This window comes from Fringilla coelebs, assembly GCF_963513975.1.
Source record: "Fringilla coelebs genome assembly, chromosome: 2".
In the NCBI taxonomy this organism is placed as follows: domain Eukaryota; kingdom Metazoa; phylum Chordata; class Aves; order Passeriformes; family Fringillidae; genus Fringilla; species Fringilla coelebs.
Window position 1 is genome coordinate 15983829 of NC_140029.1, and position 21706 is coordinate 16005534.

Here is a 21706-nt window from a genome sequence, read left to right on the forward strand (position 1 = left end):
TTGATAAACAACCCCATTTTCAGTTCTGCATGGGATTGAGTTTACTATGTAGTTTAATACTGTAGTTTACACTTTCTTAAAGATAGATTAAAAGTATGTAGCCTGCATGCAAACTCCTAGGGTTCCTGTTAGTTTGGAGTTGCTTTGTCTAATTTGCTGGTGATGATTTGACTGCATTCTTGATTAAGTTTCTATTCCATTTATGTGCATTTTAAAACTTTCAGATTAAGAAAGAAAAAATGTTGGCAGTGTATGGTTAAACTCTGGAAGTGTCTTTGGATTTTATTTACAGTTATTTATCTAATGTTTCCTTCTGCTTTGGGTTAGGCCTAAGTGATGATCTCAGCCTCACTAGTATTGTGGTTCTGTCTGTCACACGCACAAGCCTGGCTCCAGCTGTGGCATATGGAATTAACTTCTTAATTAATTTATTATATTCTCCTAAAAGCTTTTGACCACTAGTACTATGTTTTTTGCTGTAAGTTGCTTCAGTTAATTACTGCTGTTATGCAAAAGAATTATACCCATTAAAAGGCCTGATTACTGCTGCATGTTTTTAACAAAAGAATAAATTAATTGAACAATGAGGCTTGCTGTTATTCTGACAGTGCATATGTGTTAAAATGAGATGGTGTTAAAAAAAAGGTGTCTTCCAGCCTTTCAGGTTCCTCACAGACAAATCTGGCCATAAAATCCAGAGCAGCAGCCAGATGGCTGAAAGTTGGAAATGTTGCTGTGGAGTCTAGCAAGAGAAAACACTCCTGGGTAACCGTAGAACATTAACACACTCAGAGTAATGCATTTCTAGCAGTGATGCCATACTGCATCGTGGCTTGATTGTGCTTAGTGGAGTCCTGCAGTCTCTGTGATTTAGCTGCACATGTCAAAGCAGGGCAATTCCCAGTTCATCTGCCTGCAGAAAAACTCAGCAGCTTTACATAACCCATTTGAGAGAGTACTGGAAGCACCTCAGATATTCTTTCTCCCCTCTCCTCCTTCAGTTTATCTTTCTCTTCTCTGGCACATCAATGTCAGAAAATCAAAAGAGACCCAAAAACCCAAATTAAACAACCCCCTCCCCCAAACACATCTTCACCCCCAATGTGTATTTCCCCACCCAATATTCCCTCCCATCTTAGTTCTGTTTTCTGCTAGACAATTCTGTTTTCTGCTAGACCTCAGCAGGTGTTTTTTGTCATTCATCCAAAGCCATTCACCTTTTAACAGCATGTGGATGATGAGAGGGTTGGAATTGACCTGGCAAACCACAGGTCAGAATTACACTGCCAAAGCCCTCTAGCTAAATAAGAGAATTGAAACTTGACCATTCTGGTGCCTTCTAAAATCAAATGGTGTTTTTGCTAGTGGGTGGGGTTAAGAGGATGGAGTCCTTATGCTGTGGAAGATAGTGACAGAATCCAGATTAGAATTTAGTATGATTAAGACTTTATCTGAAGTCTTATAACATGATCTTCAATACACTTAAAGCAATTTTAAAAGTTAACATTTTTAATGCTGTTTGCTCTTAATTAGGAAGGTTTCTCAAAAGCATCTAACTTTTGGAAGGAAATTTGCAGTCCTACCTTTTTTCTTAACGTGTGCACTTAGATACACACAGTTGTCATAGCTCATATTTTGCTTCTGCTTATTGGTGGAAAGAAATTGGCTAAAACGAAGGGGGAAAACTCATTTTAGAGCGCTCCCCTTGAAATTGTCTTAAGCCAAGACAAAAATTCAGTTATTTAAGAAAACAAAACGATGATACAGTAAGCACCAAGGCTGGCTGTGCAAAGCAGCTGTACCATTAAAATCTATACACATATATGTGTATAAGTCATCTTTGGTTATGCAATAGTTGCCTTTTGTCTTTTCACACATTAAATTTAGAACTAGTTTCTATCTGAATCATATCAAAGCCCAGCTTGTCTAGCCAGGAGACACTGACTGAACCAGTCACAGTTCCTTTACAGTCCCCCCAGTTACTTTAAAGATGGAAGAATCGAAAGTCAGACTGGGACTGATGGGCTGATAATGCCATGTGCAGGAAAATCTGAAATAGAAAACAGGAAATTTCTTCATCTTGTCATTTTTGTCCTACTAGAGCAACAGGATAGGCTACAAAGACACAAAGACATTAGCATCAGGGAAAATTAGACTCCACAGAAACCACCATGTAACCCACTCAGACATGCATATGTTTATATAAACATCTGTTTCATGACAGAGCTTTTAAATGAAAAAAAAAAAGGGTCATTTGGATTTGAGAATTCTAGTTAACTTTGAAATAGTTTACTTCCTATCTATGGTGCTTCTGCTGCTGCTGTGCTTTTCAGCTAATCATGAGCTGTCAGTTTGTGCCCTTTTCTGGGTCTGATGGCAGCATGTAAGTGCCAGCGCTTTTTTTTTTTTTTTTTTTTTTTTTTTTTTTTTTTTTTTTTTTTTGGTGTAGTATTGCTTCATCTCTTGATGCTCCTTACAAAGGTAAGCATTGAATGCCAATGTGCTGTCATTGCCCCTTCTTTGCTGCTAATGCCAGAGCAGCATTTAAATGTATGGAAATGATGCTCTCTCTTGCATGTTTACAGCTGGAGGAAGCCCCTTTGTGGTCTCCTGCTGTCAGAGGCAAAACCACCACCCTAAGGATCCAATCAAACACCACTTAGATTACACCACAATTTAGACTTGTGCCCTCAAAGAGATATTTGTTCACTTATTTGTTTCAAACTTCTAAATATAAGTTAGTAATTCCTTTTTCCATTTGGCCTAACTTTAGACCTTTTAAAGTTAGTCTGTTCTAGCCACACCAGTAGAAAAAGGGCAGTAGAGCTCTTCATCTCATGTTCTTCTCAAGTGCACTATGTGTTAGCATGCACATAAGGACCCTCAGCACCTTCTCCTTAAAACCAAAGGTATTCACTGCTGGGTCTGTTGTCTTGCATTAGATCAGAGAGAACAACTAATTGGTTCATAGAATCAGCTAATTGGTTCATAGAATCAGCTAATTGGTAGATAGAATCTGTGTCTCTTGCTGGCTAGCTGCCCCTTACTTAGGTATTCCTTTTAAGAAAGATTTAGAAAGAGAGGGGAAAGCAGTGAGACAACCAGGAGACTAATGGAGATAAGTGCAGACTTTCACTAGATTTTGTATACAGTAATAAAATAACTTTATGGATTGGGAGAGGGAAGGATTCACCCAGCTGTATTGTTAACATCCAGAATTGTGTTTATTTCTTACTCTCAAAAATATTCTCCGAAGAGTCACACGATATTTATTATTAAATAGCATGACAACTGCCATCTGTCACATCAGGAAACATCAGCATATCAGTTGCTACTTGATGTTAGAAATCATAGTGGGAATGCTATTTTTAGGGAAATAGCCAGCCTCTCTTGCACAATGAAAGAAGCCCTCAGTATAGAAGATGTTTATTACATTTAAGTTATTTGAAACACAGCTGTGTGAAGCTGTCAGTTTAGGAGCATTTTAGTTTAGATAGTGAAGAATGAGAAGGCATTTTAGGTGGGGAAAAAAGCCAATTTCAGTGAGTTTAGTTACACTGGATTAAGGTATTAAATTTAACATTCAAAAAGCTGCCACTCATGCAGGATTGCAGTGGCTGTGAAAAATATTATCAGAAAGCTAAAATCAGTGGATTCCTTTCTACCTTCTTTTTTAGTTTCAATTAATAGATTAGGAAAAAAAGTCTGTAACTTTTTTATCACTATTCACTCTAGAGCAGGATTATCAAGAGATGTTGCAGAACAAAGAGTAGACTCACCATAAAATCTACTTCTTTAATTTAATTTCAGATTAAGACCAGGCTTGGAATGTGTTTACACTTTCAACTTTGGTGTACATTGAGTGTGTTTAAGAGAAATAGCATAAGAGAAAGTACATTTACTTGTGGAGAATGCCTGTATATATTTGTGTGGTTACAAGTATATAAATTATATGAAATAACATGGTTTATACAATGCACACCTTCTAAGGAAGGGAGAATAGTCAGGGAATTCTGTGTTTTGAATAAATTCTCTCTTCCTACCTTCTGCTCCTCCACCACATTCCAACACAGTCATGATTTGTATCAGCAAGTTGTACTTCAGCTAACAGAGGGTAAGCAGCCAGCTCAACAACTTAATTTAGGGAAGCACTCTCATCTCATACAACTATAATTACATGTAAGCCAGCAGGTCTGGCAAATGAACCTCTGAAATGGAGTATTTTCACTTATCTCTCTTGAAATTCTGATGACAGAAGTGTCAAGTTAGGGGTCTTACTCAAAGCTATGGATTCACAGCCTGGACATCCAAGCTAGAAGAGAAAGATTGCTGTTAACATAATTTCCAGTGTCTGACAGATTATCAAAATTAGCCTGTCTTAACCTTACTGACTCAATTGCAGTGGTTTTCCTTCTATTTTCTTTGAGCTAACGTTGTGCACCTTACAAACACGTGTGTGTACAGACAGGCACAAACAGATATATATCTGCATGGTGTATAACTGTGAGCTCCTGCCTGGTACAGCAGGGCTCTCTCTGTGACTGCCCCACCTCCCTGGGGCCTTGGCATAGCAGGTGTGAGGCTCTGCAGGTGGAACTGGACCACGGTGACTGTGGTGCATCTGCCTGGAAATGTCATCAAGCTGATGTCAGCCTCTGCCCTTGGTTGACACTGCTACCATAAAAAAAAAAGGCAGGTCACCATTGTGGAAGACTGTCTTCTGAAGGGAACAGAGATCCTGATATGCCAACAGGACCCCTTTCTTTGGGAACTCTGCAGTCTCCCTGGGGCCAGGGTTGAAGGTGTGGTTGGAAAGGTTCCTACCCTAGTACAGCCCTCAGATTATTGTCCATTATTGATTTCTCAGGTAGGCAGTGGTAAAGTTGCAGGTAGCAGACTAAGGGCAATCAGCAGGTTGATTATTCAGGGCCTTGAGACACCTGCTTAAGGGGTCAGGAGCACAAGTAGTATTCTTCTCTGTCCTTCCAGTCACAGGGAATGAGCATGCAAGAAGACACATGAGCCAGCAGGTCAATACCTTGCTCTGAGCCCTACCCCACAAGACATTGAGGTGCTGGAGTGTGTCCAGAGAAGGGAACAGAGCTGGTGAAGGCTCTGGAGCATGAGTCCAGTGAGGAACAGCTGAGGGACCTGGGATTGATTAGCCTGGAGAAAAGGAGTCTGAGGAGGGACTTCAGCACTCTCTATAACCACCTGAAAGGTATTTGTAGTGTGGTAGGAGTTGGGCTCTTCTCCCAGGGACAAGTGACAGGATGAGAGAAAATGGCCTCAAGTTGTGCCAAGGACATTTACATTCGATATTAGGAAAAATTCCTTCTCAGAAAGTGTTGTCAATCATTGGGGCAGGTTGCCCAGGGAAGTGGTGTAGTCACCATTCCTGGAGTATTTAGAAGACACACAGGTGTGGAGTTTGGGGATGTGGTTTAGTGGTGGACTTTGGAGTGCTGCATGAGCCGTTGAACTAAGCAGTCTTAAAGGTCTTTCCCAACCTAACTCAATTCTATGATTTTGTGAAAAAAATATAAAGAATGGTTAATGAGTTATTTGTAAACCTCTGAAAGAGTTGTGGACAAAAAGATAAAGCTGAGACCTTATTTCCTTTTAAGCTTTGGATCCCTTCCCCATCCCTCTGGTTTCTGGATTTGCCTACACCATGTGTACTGAGCATTAGCCTAAAAGAGAGATTTTAGTGAATACAGCTGGAAAGATCCATTGGGTGAAGTTTGTCCATCCTGTCATTAGGAAGCACAATTATTTAAATTTTGGCTCTTTTTGTAAGGTAAATCTAGGCAGGCAGACTAAGTATCACAAACATTCTGATAACAATGTTCAAAGAATAATTTTTCATCTTTAATAACTTTCCCTGGCTAGTCTTTGGCATGGAATTTTATTTTCATTTTATGATTTCCCTATTTCCTTCATTTCCCTCAGGAGAGAGAAGCAGAAGAAGAAGATGTCAGGTGGCTTTCAGTTACATGCCTCAAAATGAAGATGAATTGGAATTAAAAGTTGGCGACATCATTGAAGTTGTGGGAGAGGTGAGCACATCTTTAATTGAATATGCATACATGCATTTCTGACATGTCTTGTGCATGCTAAGCTCCTCAGTGTATAACTTAAACCAGACATTTTTCTTCTCTGCTATACTCACCTGTCTGGTTTGGGTTACTGTTGGGGATTAGGGGATGTTGGTTTTTTTCTTATGGATTTTGTGACCTTTTTTTTTTCCCCCTGTAGCATTTCTGCTGGTTTTACATCAGTTGATGTTTCAGAGTTCTGTTCAGGGAAGGAGCTCCAAGTTTGTGCTACAGAGAAGAACCAAAGATTAAAGCAGAAGAAACTTTTCACAGTTTAAGTAAGCCAGGCACAGGGAAAAATTACCTTTGCAAAGTTAAACACATTTAAGAAATTTACTTGAATCTCTACTGAAGATACTCCCCAACAAAATATTTAGAGACTCAAGAGCCACTTATTTTGGTTAGAACTGGATGTGAAAAATTAATTACACTAGCTAGGAACAAATTACACAAGCTTGCACAGAGGGACAGAGATTTTCCTTGCATGGGTAACTCTGGCTTCAGGGTCAAGAAATGGTGTTTGCTCCCAATACACCTTCAGTGTTCCATTAGCAATTTTACAAATATCTTCTTGATAGCATGAGGTCCCGTGTCAAAATGATAACATGCATCCTTTAAGTAGAATGCATTTAAACTCATTATTCTACTCAGCTTTGAAAGGTAGACCTTAGTCTGCTCAGGCAGCCAACATAACATGTATTGCAGTTTGTATCATTTATTTGTAAGGCTTTTTTCTCTGCCATAACTCAGCAGTTAGTAATTCAACATTCATTTTCTTGTCTAGGATATATAGTTAATTTACTTTTTCCTGCATCTGTCACTTAAGCAATCAATTTGAAAAGAATATAAATTCTACTGTAATCTATAGCATTTTCTTATGAGAGATTAAATTCTCACATCTGAATGTAAGAAGCTTAGTGATCACTGGTTTTGCTCTAACCTAGCTGTGCACACCAGCTTTGCACATCATTCTTCCCCTGGAACCAGACATGATGTGTCACTTAACTGACCTTATTCTGTCTGTGAGCAGTTTTGTAATGGGGGAATTCAAGGTTATGAGACCATATTTTGAACATATTGTAAACTCCATATTATAATGAGTTTCATGACATCACATGAACTGTTTTCAGTGGGCAATTTGAGGTGTATTTCACCTCACATGGCCACACAAATACTGCTTAAAAGTTTTAAGTCTGTGTCTTTTAAGAGTAAATTGATGGCATAAAACCTTTTCCTAGTATCCAGCCAACAAATTAACTCTACTGAATGAATTATATGATTAAATAATTTAGATGACACACTAGGCATCTCTTATGGAATGTATCTCATCTCTTTTTAAATTTGAAAAACTTAATTATACATACCTGGTTTATTTATATCCAAAAGAGACTGAAAATATCAGCATGGAAATTGAAAAATGTAGAAACTATAAAAGTGAAACATTCCATGTACTTGCATGTGTGTGCTTATAGTTAAGGGCATGTTTTTTGAAACCCATTTGGGTTTCTCTTTTGGGTGAAAGTAGATTAGCTGGCAGAACAGGGAAAATAGGAAATTAAATAGAAATTCTCAGTGCTTCAGGAAGTATTGTTGTGAGACCTTTATTTTCCATTATGGTTGATGCTAAGCAGTTGATGTTGAACTTGTTGTAACTTCCTCTTCTGCTGTTATTTTAACAGTATTAATTCCTCGAAAAAGTAGAGCAGAATGTGTCTATTGAAACAGGAACTTTATTTGATGCAGTAATTTGCACCAACGAGTCTGCTGATTTAATTGTTAACCCTTCTGCTTTTAAGTAATGCTGCATAAAGAGTCATTGCATTGAAATAGGATTCATAGGGTTTTTGTCATTATACAATGCTTCTTATTTCAAAGGATAAGTATTTGAGGTGAGTGACTCATTGTTTAAAAAATATGTCTTCCTCAGTTGTGAAAACTGAGGGGATTTTTTGCAAGGGCCAAAATCATGTTCTGTTATTGTAGAAAACTCCCCCAAAGAACCAGAAAAAGCCTTTCCACATAGATAACAATTTGAGATAATTCTTGTAAAAGACAGGTTTTGTTTATAATTACTTAGGATTAAAAACTGGATGATATCTTCCACATTTTTTAGAGCAGTTCAGTGTAATTGGAATACTAATGGTAATTCACTTTCCATTTCCAGTTGTTCTTTTCTCTTATCCCATCTTTTTATTCATGAATAGGTCTCAGATTCCCACAGTTAGTTTTTTTTTTTTCTATCTTCCTAAGAAAGTTGTACCAGTTGAATTCATTGGTTTAATTGACTTGGATTAATATTTTAAAATCTCCATGGATTTCTGTTTAGTTAAAAATAAATCAATTCCTAACTGAGTTACAGCAAATAAAACTGGCATTATTTAGGTCAAAATACCGTCTATATATCTTGATGTAGTTTTTGAGAAAAAACCCCAACATGTTAAAATGTTGCTTCTGGTTGACCAATTCATTAAGCTTTTCCTTTTGCAAGAAAAGCTAATTGGACTTCATTATTAAGGAAATGTGTTCTGGACCTTCTCAAGATCACTGCCTCCAGCACAGGCTTGACAGAAGGGAACACAAGTCTCAGATGCCTCCAACAAGGTCCAAGTGTGTTTTCCCAGATTCCCAGGGAAAATAGGTTACACTGACATCACATGGGGATGTGCTGAGGATGAGGATGTCTCCCCTTCTCCCACCTCTCCATATGTAATAGCATCCAAAGCTACCCAGATACTTCTTCCTGCTGCCAACAGATAGGATAGGGTGTTTTGAAAGGGTTTTTGTGCCAGTAGTAGTGGTAGGTTAAATGGAAATTCCTGTTGTGGCAGAAGTGATTGGGGCTGTAGAGTGGACTGAAAAAACAGCAAGTGTGAGTTTTGAACTTGTCACCAGATGGATATCCTTAGAGTTTGTGTGTGTACAGAATTCACAGTTCCTTCCTATTTGTCCTAAGTAGTTAGAAATTAATTGCAATAAGATCAAACATTCAACACAATAGATAAAATGCTTGTCATTAAAAGAGGTTTCCATAACTACAGAGACACTGATACCCGTGAGACATTAATTAAGAGAATTAAATTAAAAGTGCATTTAAAACTAACAAGAGAAGCATTTCCATCATTGTTTATGTTCATGTTTATTGTGTGATTGATAGCTTTTTGCTTGTCATTTCCCTACCTCATTAGCTCTAACTCTAATTACAGTTGTTCCAAAATACAGCGGTGACTAATTGTCTTATTAAATGCAGATATCTGAATTCCAATTATGTTTCACCCTTACACTTTCATGGGATGCCAGATAATTAACCTGTAGCATGAGAGTAAGGACATTTGGCATGTCATTCAGGAGTTCTGAGGCTGCTTGCATTTGGGGTTACCCCGTCACTGTGCTGCTATGTACCTGTGGGCCTCCTCCTCCTCAGACAGCTTTTTGGCAATGTGTAGTGCTGGAGTGAAGCTCACAGGACTTTGACTGAGACCTTCTGTAATACCACTGAGCTTATTCTTTGACTTTTAGGTCACATTGCCATATATTACATGTTCAAATCTTATCAGTAACTATTTTTAAGTTATAAAAATGCAAACTGAATTTTGACAAATCTGTTGCTTCTTATTTGCAAGATTAGTGGATGGGTGTTTTTTTGGTCTTGTTATCAGATAAAGTGACGCAACCCATGTCCAAGAACAAGATAAACTGGGGATTGAGCTGGGCTTTTCTTACAGTGACATTTTTTTGGCATCTGTGGAGTTGAAAGAGGAATGGATATTTAACTGTAGTGAGGGAATGGTCTGTGCCACAAATACAGAGCTGTATAAATTGCAAGAAAACAGGGAATGAATGCTGGGGTTTCACATTCCTCAGTTACTTTTCTGTGGAATGCTTGCCAGTTATTCCAGATTCTCTTCTAACAGGTTGTTCACGAGGATTTCTATGCCTACTTCTAATTTGATTAGTTCATGTGGTAGGGGACTTTTTCTGGGGAAATAAGGGTGCAAGTACTGCTGAGTAAGGTCATCCAAGTTCTACGTGATTGCTTTCACAGTTCCTTAATTTCTTGTTCAGAAGATGATATTAAAAAACCCCAACAAAAACCCAAACCACAAAATCAAACACTCAAAAATTCCCAAAGCATATTTTGACACTTTAAAATAAAGAACCCTGAAGCTGAAAAGATTCCCTACTACAAAGTACTTGTGCATTTTTATTTTTTGTCTTCTGCACCCCGAGTTATCAGTTTCCAGATGTATTCTGTTGTACCAGAATCCCAGGGGGTGGCTGACACCTCAGGGGCATGGCTCTCTCTGAATGCACTCCCAGAATAAGCCATCAAGTGGCACTGTAGGCACCATCTTCTCTTGAGGTCTTGCTTCCAAAATTTATTTTCCCATTGGCAGTGGATGTGATTTGTTTATTCTGCCTCTTGGGAATCTATGTCTTTAATTTCCTTTCAACATGTGATTGCTTTTGTCCTTTGAGCTCAATGTTTTCCATTAGAATTTATAAACTAAGGGAGCTTTTTTCCTTTGCTTTCTGTGCTCCTGTTCTCTCAAAGCAAAAGAAAATCTGATGACCTTGAGCTTCTCTCTCTCCTGTTGTCTGCTTGTGGCATTGCTTTTATTCCTGGGACTGTGTTTTAGTTTCAGCAGCTCAGAAAGACTCTGTTATGATCCAGGGAGACTTTCTTCCTTTTGAAACCTTTCCTGACTCTGAGCTTCCCTCATTTGCCTTAGATAAGCTGCAGGTTGTGGAACATCTTGTGGAACAGGCCAATAGAGGAATTTATTGGAAATACACTTTAGGTCAGTGATTCCAGAGAGCTGAACATTTTAATCATTTAACAACTTTAGCCTATTAATTATACAGCAAGGTGTAAGCAAGCAGCTGTGGCAGCCCTAGATTTCCTGGCAAGCAGCTGCTGGTAGAACTCATTTTCCAGCATAGGGACATGGACTGCCAAATGAAGCCCTCCTCTTTTTAGATTGTTTGGTTCAGCACATGAATGCTGGGCATAAATCAGGACATAAATGTATAAATTCTGAAAGCACTTTGTTTTAATAGCATGGTAACAAATTTTATTGAGTTCGTGCCTCCAGATGGATTGCCCCCCATGAATAATGGATTTTCATTTGTAAGGTTATATTGGCTGTCAATTATTGCAACTTTTCAAACCATATGGTAATGGAATGCCCCAGTTTGGGATAACTGAGTGCTGGAGGTCATTCAGTGTCTTATATTGTATGGATTCATCTCTAGCTGGTGGGTTTTGAGGCTTAAGGACATGTAGAAGGTTTAATGTTTAAAATACTTCAAGCTTTTGATACTTTTGATGAAAATTTCCTAATAAACCTTTGGGAAGCCCAGTTTGACCTTAATCTCTAATGTCTTGCTAACATGATTCTGCATTTTCCTTGTGGAAGAAACCCCTGGGTTTTGCTTTAGATTTTTTTCTGAATTTGTAGAACTGTTGAATACAACATGGTATTTTCAAACAATTAATCTTTTAGTCAGCTGAAAAACTTAAAATGAGCTAATGAATGATCTGAGCATATTCATGCGCAGTTTAGGTGTAGCTGTTTAAAGATCTTTATATATTTATATATATATATATATATATATATATATGTATGTATGTATTTCTACATTATAGGTAGAGATCCATAGATCATCACATAGACTGCTAATTTTAACTCTAAGAAAACTCTGAAGTAAGCAAGTAATAGTAAGAAAGTAGAAGTAAGAAAACTCTGGAAGAAGTAAGCAAGCAAAAATTACTTGAGGAAAAGATGGAACTGAATGATATTTGCCACATTATTTGTCAAGTAGTCTCAGCATCTTGCAAAGCAGGGATCTTGGGAACTGTGTAAATCCTCTGATGAATCTTCTGGTCAATCAGCTAATGCAGTTACAGTTTAATATTTAGCTCTAATCAATATTGCCACATGGGAATACTGCATTAGAAAAATTGAAAAATATTTTATAACTCAAAAAGTCTTGGCCATTGTGTATATTTTCTATATAACAATATATTTTAATATGGAATATAACATTTATATTAAGTGGTCTTTTGAGATATAATTTGTAGAATCTGAGTGCTGTGTATCGTGCAGTTTCAGTTTTCCATATTGCTTTTAATTGGTCTGGAGAGAAGAAAGCAAATATTACCTTTTAGAGACTCTCATGCTGGGATGTGAAAAGCCTCCACCTCACTGAAGTGATGGAGTGATATGTATGCATTCTATCTTCCCAAGTAGCAGCAGGATAGTAAGAAGAGCAAGATAATTCCCAGTACTACTGAGGCATTGAAGGAGGGGAGGTTTTGTCAGTGACAGGTACTGAGATTAAATGAAAGTCTGGTCTGAACCACTTTCAAATTAAAACAAAAATTCAACTCATGAGATCAAGAAATATGGGGTTTTTTACTAAAATGTCTCATGTAGCTAAATTGAGAAAAATACACACATTCCTCTATATTTTGAGGAAATATTTAGTTGTATTATTATGAGATTTCTTTCCTAAGAACTCAAGTTTTTCATAGATAAGTGAAAAGACTTTTCACAGATTTTTTTTTTCTGTGATAGTTAGCTAGCTTCATTTAAAGTGTGGGGTTGTTTTTTTAACAATAAAGTTAATTTTCTCTTTTCATAACTGGGGGGAAGGTAGGCAGGAAAGATATGAGTCAACCATTATTGGAGACTGATGTGTCACAGACCTATACTGTCCTCTCCTGTCATATTTTTAGTGAAGGGACAGTATCTGACAGATGAAAAACATTTATCTACCAAGAATGTGTTTAGCTGATGCATATAATCAGTCATCTCTTGCAGTGCCATTATAACCTAAAGGCATTTCTAAGGGCTGTCATTTCACTGCCTGACACCACCATTCAATCCTGAGTGGGTTATAGAGGAGGGAGTTTGCAATTTTAAAGTGATATTTTCTCATGGGTTTTGGCTAGGTAGTGGCCCTCCTCCTCCTGACACTATTATTATTATTATTATTATTATTATTATTATTATTATTATTATTATTATTATTATTATTATTATTATTAATTTCAGTACCTCTTCGTAAATCTTGAGTCAAATATGCATTAGTACTGTTCTTTGTTCTCCACAGTTTCTTACATTTGCACATGAATGATGTAGCAGCATTCTGAATTTCTAAAATACAAAATTTCTGATTTTGGTGGGGAAGGCAAGAATGTTTTCATTATATTAAGATAACTAAATTAGATTCTCTTAGTAACCCTTTGTAGGGATTTGTCTTTCACCATTCATTACTTAGGGAATTCAAACAGAATCTGCAAATCGCATCCACTAAGATGGTCTTACAGGGCACTGTAAGCCATACAATGTGCACTGAAAATTTATTGATTGAATGGATATCCATAAAAATTGAAATGTAGAGACACTCTGTGTGCCCTCCAGTTGCTCTTTTATCCTTTTATTTAATGCTTTTCTGTGCTTCTGACTGCTGTCAGCACTGCTGACATTTACAGATGGGTTCATGCCTCTCTCTTGTTTTTGCTTATGAAGAAAAAAAAAGAGGTGTTCTGGCTTGGAGCCCATGCTATGTGCTCCTTATACCTGAAATTAATTAATATTAACTATTCATGACTATTACTGTCAGTTATTGAATGTATATAATGGTACTCAGTAAAGTGTTGCTGATGTAAAAACCCCCTTTTTTTGTCTCGGTGCAGGTGGAAGAGGGCTGGTGGGAAGGCATACTTAATGGAAAGACTGGCATGTTTCCTTCCAACTTCATAAAGGAACTCTCTGATTCTGATGATGTTGGAATAGCACAGGAGGAGCAAGTAAAGTCAAGTAAGGAAAAAATTATTATTGGTTACTCTATGTATGTTTGTGCCTTTAGCTCGTAACACATTGATAGGATAGCACATTCTTATCTCTTGCTTGGAAGTGTTTTTGAATGTCACGTTCTTAATTCATGCTGAAAGGGTCAGAAGATGATGATTTATGTATACCTGCAGTGCTACCTGAGTTACAACATTGTCAGTGCTCTCTGAGCTGTCTAAGACTTGCTGAGCCCCAACAGACTAAGAGAAGAGAGGAGGCAGTGATGATGACTGCGTTTGTATTCCAGAATGTGTGACAAGGGATTTTTTGTCTTTAGAGGTGGAAAGTCCAAAGTGGCTTATTTAAAGTGGAGGGATTAAAGTGCCATGCTTTCTACAACAACTCCAATAGATGAAGGATTGATAATTACTGGTGTGGGACATGCAGCACTTTTTCCCTCCAGGTGCTGGGCATGTTTCTGTCACCTCTGACACCCACTGCCCCAGCAGCCAAAGGGAAAAGGGCCAGAACTGGGACATGGACTTTGTTCTCTCATTTACAGTGGGCCAATACTGCTGCAGGTGAAAAGCATGTTTGGTAACTAAGATTGCAATAGTATAAGCATGGGAGTGGGTTGTCCTATTTATAACTTCTCATGGAGAATAACTTGAACCAAAACTGTGCTGTTACATTAAATGGAAAGCTGTTCGAGCTCATGTTTTTTATGTTCTTCAAGCAGCTCTTACTTTTTTTTTTCCTAATTCAGTGATCAAATCTGAATTTAAAGAGAAAAAAAAAAAAGTCAGTTCTATTTGCATATTTCAGGTTAATTCCACAATACTTGCCAAGCTCTTCCTATTTTTAGCACTGCAGATGTTCATTGCTATGTAGCATTCTCCTGAGATCTCTGAATAAGCAGAAGTCAAAGGACTACCAAGACCTTTGTAAGCTGATTTCAGCTGAAATTTACCAAAACCTTTATATTTACTCTGTCAATAAAAGAAAATTATAACACTATTTTCTTTTTTCCTTATTTTCCACTTAAGGCAAATTTGTCACCCTTATTCAATACCACAAAAATAAGATCCTGATAGCCATAACTTTTGAAATGATGAAAATATTTTATCTTGTTTTGTAATGGAGTGTATTTTCATGTGTCAATGTGTACTGGTGACCTAGTCTTGTGGTCAGTGCTGTTCAAGATATTTAAATGTAACATTCCTTCAGACTGGAATTAACATATTTTAAGCTTTAAAATTTTAATGTGGTGGAGAGGGAGAAAGGTCACTAAGTGAAGGTGCATGTTTCAGTGAGATTGCAGACTGCTTTCTATAATCTGTATATGCTCTCATGAATTACATTAATTATAAACACAGTGAGCCTTGGAAGAACTAATTGTGTAGAGTAGTTTCAGCTCTGGAGCCTGTAGTGTTTAGTACTAGATAAGTGGACAATGTTGGTGATAATGTTCATAATGGAATATCCCAAATTTTTCTATATGCATGAATGAGTATTCTTTCTTTTCAGGTATTTATATACTTCATAAAAAGCATCCTAAAAATCCTTTTAACAAAAATATAAATTGGAGTGTGCAAAAGCAGCCACAAAGCATTAACTCTTGATGTCCATTATGACATCATGGGTGGCCCATGCTTTGTTCAGACTTGGGTTTGTGTGCTGGTTCTGACTGTTAGTGGAACCCAAACCTGTGATACTTTTATGGAGAAGGCAGCAATAACACAAATATTGGTTTTGCATCTTTAAATAAATTGAAGGTAACTGTAGGTGGGAGATGGGTTCCCTACCTTCTTGTATTCAATTTAATTCTTTGGAGGTGCTTTGTGGCTAAAAGCATACCTATAAAACAAAAGAACACTGTAAACCTCCTGAGAGAGAGAAAGTGACTCAAGGGATGTTGAGATTGTTATGGGGATTTTAATGTTTTTTAATTTATTTTTTCTTCAAGTAAAACTATAAATTTAAGAATTGCATCCCCCTGGGAGAATTATGGGAAATATACATCAATTCAATTTTTTCTGTATGTGATTGATGTGATTGATACAGCTGTTGCTCTCCAACACATAGTGCTTCATGAGGCTCTATTCAGGCACACTGAATATCTGGATTTGAAAATCTCTGTAATGAGATGGCAAAAATTTCAACAAGTTTACACAACTGACTAGGCCTATTAACTGATAATCTCATTCAGTCTGAAAACATATTTTAAAAAATTGAACAAGTAAACCCTGGAAGATTTGGCCATCAGGCTAGTAGCACTGCTGGAATGCTCTAGGTTACATCTCAGAAAGATGTGTATTCGTGCCTCTAGGTCAGCTCCTTCCTCCATGGATGACAAGATGTGACAGCACCTGAAATCTGCAGTAACTCCTTTTTGTTTCTCTGGGAACTTTGAGTGCATCTGTATCACAGGACTTTGCAAGGTGGAATCCCTGAATATGAATTCTGGATTATGAATTTGGCACTTGGGTGAGGGGCTGTACCCAGGCACTGAACTCAGACCTTGGGCAGCCACTGAGGTTCTGCTCAGCATTCAGAGGAGCCTAGACAAGGCTGGGGCTTGGCTCTGCAATCTTGAGCAGCAGCCTTGAACTCTGCAGCCCAGCTTGTAAAATGGATAAGGTAATACTTGGCAGATTTACTATGAGAAAACAGCACAGGATATGTGGAGAGCTGGCATTGTGCAAACCCAGAATATTTTAAAGTTAATAATGAAATTTAATGTCTTGGTTAAATTTAATTAAACTTGATTTTTAAATCACATTTTACTGACCATCTATAATGAGAATTTTTGAAGGGCAAATGTAATTTTGGTGAACTCAAAGAAAAAGAAATACAGAAGAGAAAAATTGCATAGCTTGGCTTTTAGGAATAAAGTTAATAAAACCCCATATTTCTCTGTCCTTCTGTTACAATCTACACCAGCTTCATTGGACAGAAAAAAGTCTGATTTTATTGGTTTCGTTGTGTCCATGTAAATTTTATGGCAGATCAGAGTAAACAGCCAGAAGAAATTATCTTGGTTTCTTTTCATGTTCTGCCGTAGGCTAACCTTAGAAGCTTGTTCAGAGCAAAATTTTCCTTTTTTGAAGATGCCTGGGGCTAGTTTTAGATGTGCCAAATATTTCTGAATGCTGACTGTGGGACTTAGCTTGAACCTTATTTGGAAAGGGTTGGGAACCTCCCCTCGATGGTGTGTGCTCAGCAGGCTGGAAAGAAAGATGTTGCAAGATCAAAACATTTGGGGGGTTGTTTGTTTGATTTTAAAGTATTTGTCCCAGCTGTAAGGTGATTGCCAAGTTTCTTGTCTTCAAAGGAGCATTTTGGAATGTAAGTACAGAAAGGATCAGGTACTCTTAGAGTAAATAGCAATTCCTTGCTCTATAAAGCACGCTCTGAAATTAAAATATTGCTTTTCTTGGGCCAACTGTTACAGCATGAACAGGTAGTATGCATTATCAATTTATTACTATATTAGATACATGGATTATAAGATAATTTTCTATATTTCTCAGAGATACAGTATGAATTTTAAGAGTATTTTCAGTACCACTTCTTGTCAATACAGCCTGTTGAGAAGCAAAAAGTTGACAAGTAGTCAAAAAACGTCTATTTGAGATAATCACAATATCACATTGAGGAGGTTATTTAAAAAACATTTAGTATATTCACAGCAGTGTCATGACAGCATTGAAAGGTGGCCTTTTGTATCTTGCTGTCTCTGATGTGTGTTCTCTAAGGTACAGCTGAGCCTCATGGTATCTAACAACTATTTTTGGAACCTGTTAGTGCTGACCCCTGAAAAGTCCTGCCTGCTGGAGGTAGAACTGATGATAGACTCATCAGTTGATGCTTCAGTCAGGCAACCTCCTCTGTTTTGAGTTCTTAAAACTTTAGATTTCCATTACTGTCTCTCTGGCTCTCCACAGTGTCATGAAGCTTAACTTGCTTTTCTATTAGCAGTGGGTTGATGTTTGACTGTTTTAATAGCACTCTTTTAATGGTATCATGTTAAAAGGAAGTGCAAAGATGGATTTCTAGCATTTTTGCTTCCTCATTACATAGAACATTACATAAGGCAATGGAAACATTTTGTTATTAATTAAAGTGCAAAAGCAAAATTAAGAATTAGCTTATTATACTATGTAAATAAATTTTATTGTCTGAAAGTCCAACAGAATGATATAGAGGAAGAAAAAATCCCACACATTTTTGGTACCAAACTGGGTGTGATTCTGTGTTGCAACAATTCACATATATTGGCTATTTTGCTATAAAATGTTACCAAAGACATCAATTTTTGTCATGGTTATACCTAGGGGGGATTTGGAACAAGCTGGCATTGGTATATTCTTGGGCTTACCTGGGTTTTTGAACCTGACACACAAAACACTTCAGCTGCTCATGCCTTTACCTTCTCTTGAATTTCATGTCCTGAATATCAGAGCATGAGCTATCTCATTAGCAACAACAACTGGATTTTGTAATAAGAATGTTATCTTAAATATCTTAGATGAGAAGTGGGATTTAGTTTTTGTAGTTTTGCTGTTTTCCCTCTTAATTTTAGAATTTTGCTTTTGTTGATGTCAATGCCAAGTCACACCTGATTAATCTTTTAGCTGAAAAACCAATTTATTCAGGTTTTACTGTCCTATCCTTCCTACTAAGCACTGTTTAAGACCAGTTCCCATGTCCAAAATATTTCCAGTAATTGATCTTGTAAAGATGCAGTATTTCTGATGCTCACAGGATCCTGGTAAATTAAAGAGATGTGAATATTTGATTGCCCTGTTTGGATGTCAGCTGTGCTTGTTCAAGTGCACTACATCTGTAGCAGGAATGTTGAGCCACTGTGAGTACACCATTGCAATAATAATATTTTTTCAGGATTCCCCTGTGCAAGACTGCAAAAAACAGACAAATAATTTTATTTGCAAGTCTCACAACTTGATGGACAACAGACCAAGCCTAAGAAGAATGCATTCTGTTGGACATTGTAAATAACAGCTTTAGCAAAATCATGAGATTCTGTTATCTGACATACATGCAGTAAGAATATTTTAACTTCATGTACAATCAGATATGCTTGTTAACGTTCTCGTCATTTTGCTAATGAGGCTTTTAAATGTCAGTGACTGAAAATACAGATTAAAACCTCTTCCTTTCCCTTCTTTTTACCATCATTCGATCTCTTTACCCCCACCCTGCCCCTTCTCCTTTTTTTGTCTTTCCTTCTCTTGCCTGCTGTCAGGAAAATCTGCCTTTGAAGGGACAATTCTGTACAGAGTGGCACCGGCAAAGATTGACAGCTACAGACGTTATAACAGTGAGTGTGCTCCAAAATCAAGCAATAGCTTCACTCCTCTGAACTTGTTTGATTTATCTACACTTGTAAATTGTGCCACTGCTACCCACTTATGGCTACTCTACGTGCATATATCTGTCTGTAAGCTGAAGTCAGTTTGCTGCTGATGAACTGCCCAGCCTTAATGCAATGAGAATGCACCTGTTCCTCCTGTGCATGTGTGTGTGTGTTCTGTGTCCATACAATGTCTGTGTATAAGCCCTCAGTAAATTGTGAATTACATTGGATGTTTTGGTCTCAGCTATGGATGGAATCTTAGGCCATTTAGTCCCATCACTTTGGCCCCCTGAAACAAGAAGACTGTCGGTAATCACCATTAATCTTTGAATTAAAAGTCAATCTGCTCTAAAAATAAAGTTCCCATTGTGATTGTTGAACACATAAAGTATGCTTTGCTTTTCTTAAAGGATAGTTTGGCTTTTGATTTGTTTGAAGTTTTCTTTTTTTGGTGATTTTAAAATTTATTTTTACTTTACTGCATGCTCTTCATTTGGCATTCTGTCTTTGACAGTTATTACTCACAGCATTCTGGCTGATACGTTTTTTCTGCCAAGGAGAGTAAAAGATATAATTTTCATTTCATGTTCAGGTTTTTGGCTTCTGCTTTTTAAAAGAAGGGCACATCCTGTTTTCGTGTTCTTATACTGCCCTGGTAATATAGAAAAAGAGATGATTATATCAGATGCAAGACAGAGGAAGCAAGGAAGACAGAAATCTGTCCTTCCACCTGTTTCCTCATGGAGAAATCTAGCTAGAAGATTCACATTTGGTGTGTCTAAGTGCAAAGTGTCAATTCTGTCTTCCAGTGAACAGGATGTTGTGTTATCTTTGGCATCTGCTTTTGCCCCAGAGAGCTCTCTCTTGAGAGGATCCATGCCATGCTGCCCTTCTTCCTCCTTAATGGGTGGGAGTGTTTGGTCTTCTGCCTCTGAGGACTTCTGTCTTATGCATATTGACAGCAAAGGATGAAGCAGTTAAAGTCACATTATTCCATTCTGATATTTGCCCTTACACCTTATTTTTTTGTTTTTCTCAACAAATCTGATCCTTTTTTTGAATGAAAATCTATGTGAATGTGTGAAGCCCTGAGTATTTCCTTGTGGAAATTATTTCCCTGTCTACCAGAATTCCTTTTTGCAGCTCTTTGCAAGCTCCAACCAAGCCCTTGCTCTGGCTGGAGCAAACCATGTGGCTGGTGGTCTTCAAATTTTTGTGCTGCTTCTCACCTTATATCTCCATGACTGCTTATCAACCACTCAAATTTCATGCTTCTTGCAGAGGTCTTAGACCCTCATGTCCTCTAATCCACCCATCTGATGAGCATGATAAGGATTTATGAAGTTAATTTCCAGCATGCTTGACTTCAGACATAAAGATGAAGCTTCATATCAGATTCAAGGTCTGACTTTGGAGCCTAATATTTCACAATCTTACTGGGTAGTGCTGCCCTAACATTACCTTTCAAAGTTTCCCAAAAGCCTGCTCTCCCTCCATGATTGAGGGCCAAATCATCCTTCCCCTCTTCTCAAGTCATCTAAAGTAAACATGACTGAAGCCAGGAAGAATTCAGTCACCTTTTGTGCTAGAGCTCTGCATTTAGTTCTTCTTGTTAATCATACTGGCCCATTGTTGTGCCATGTCACAGAAAAGAAATGGCATCAAACTGACTTCAGAGTACAGGACTGGATGGGTGTCTAGAGGAAAGCTTGATAACCAGCTGCAAGAAGACAGCTTAACCCACAGTAGATTGTTCACATTGCTCTAGGCAAACACCCATTTAAGCTTTGTTTTTAAAGCTGATAAAAGGTATCTGTTTATACTACCTGGAGTTGGTTTGCTTGGAGGTTCAGTTCTACCTCCCTTTGCATTTGGTTGAGACTTGCGGGTTTTTTCATGCTGCAGAGGTGTGTTATTTTCTCCATAAAGCTGCATCTCAGAAAACCTGATATCCAGCTACACTTATGGCCTGTTTGTTGCTTTTTGGGTTGGAACTAGGATTGAGGAATCAATAATAGACAAAATCAGGTCAAATGGGGAAGTCTTCAACAAAACAAGGGTTTTACTGTAGTTACTATCAGAGATGCTCTTGCCTAAACTAACACACAAAAAGGAGGGTCCCTTACTCTCCCTGCTCCATCTATTTACAGCTCACTTCCTGCAAACTTACTCATCATGCTCTTCCTGAACAAGCTGACTGGTGGGGCAGCCAGCTCCTTCCGTTTCGTGTCTCCTCTATGGTCCATATTTTTAGGCAAATATCCATGAGCTGATGTCTCCAGTGAAAACCATTTGGAGACATTCCACAGCATTTATTTCATTTAGGAATGTCTGGTTAAAACAACTCATAGCTGCTCTAATTTCTGCTTGCTGATTTCTCTGTAAATTAAGCTGAAGTCAGTTCATAACTTTAGATTAGTTATGCATAG

At 37.7% G+C, this 21706-nt stretch overlaps 1 protein-coding gene across 3 annotated transcripts in view; it reads left to right on the forward strand.

Annotated features, from left to right (window-relative positions):
* The window catches only part of SH3KBP1 (SH3 domain containing kinase binding protein 1), a 212250-nt gene that overhangs the window by 101491 nt on the left and 89053 nt on the right, over positions 1-21706 (forward strand). For 2 of the 3 annotated variants that reach the window (XM_084227169.1, XM_084227171.1), the window contains exons 4-6: positions 5953-6059; positions 13801-13924; positions 19167-19241. In XM_084227169.1, the coding sequence (XP_084083295.1) occupies positions 5953-6059; positions 13801-13924; positions 19167-19241 (306 nt within the window). The remainder of the gene's footprint in view (positions 1-5952; positions 6060-13800; positions 13925-19166; positions 19242-21706) is intronic. The other variant, XM_084227170.1, reaches the window with a different exon arrangement.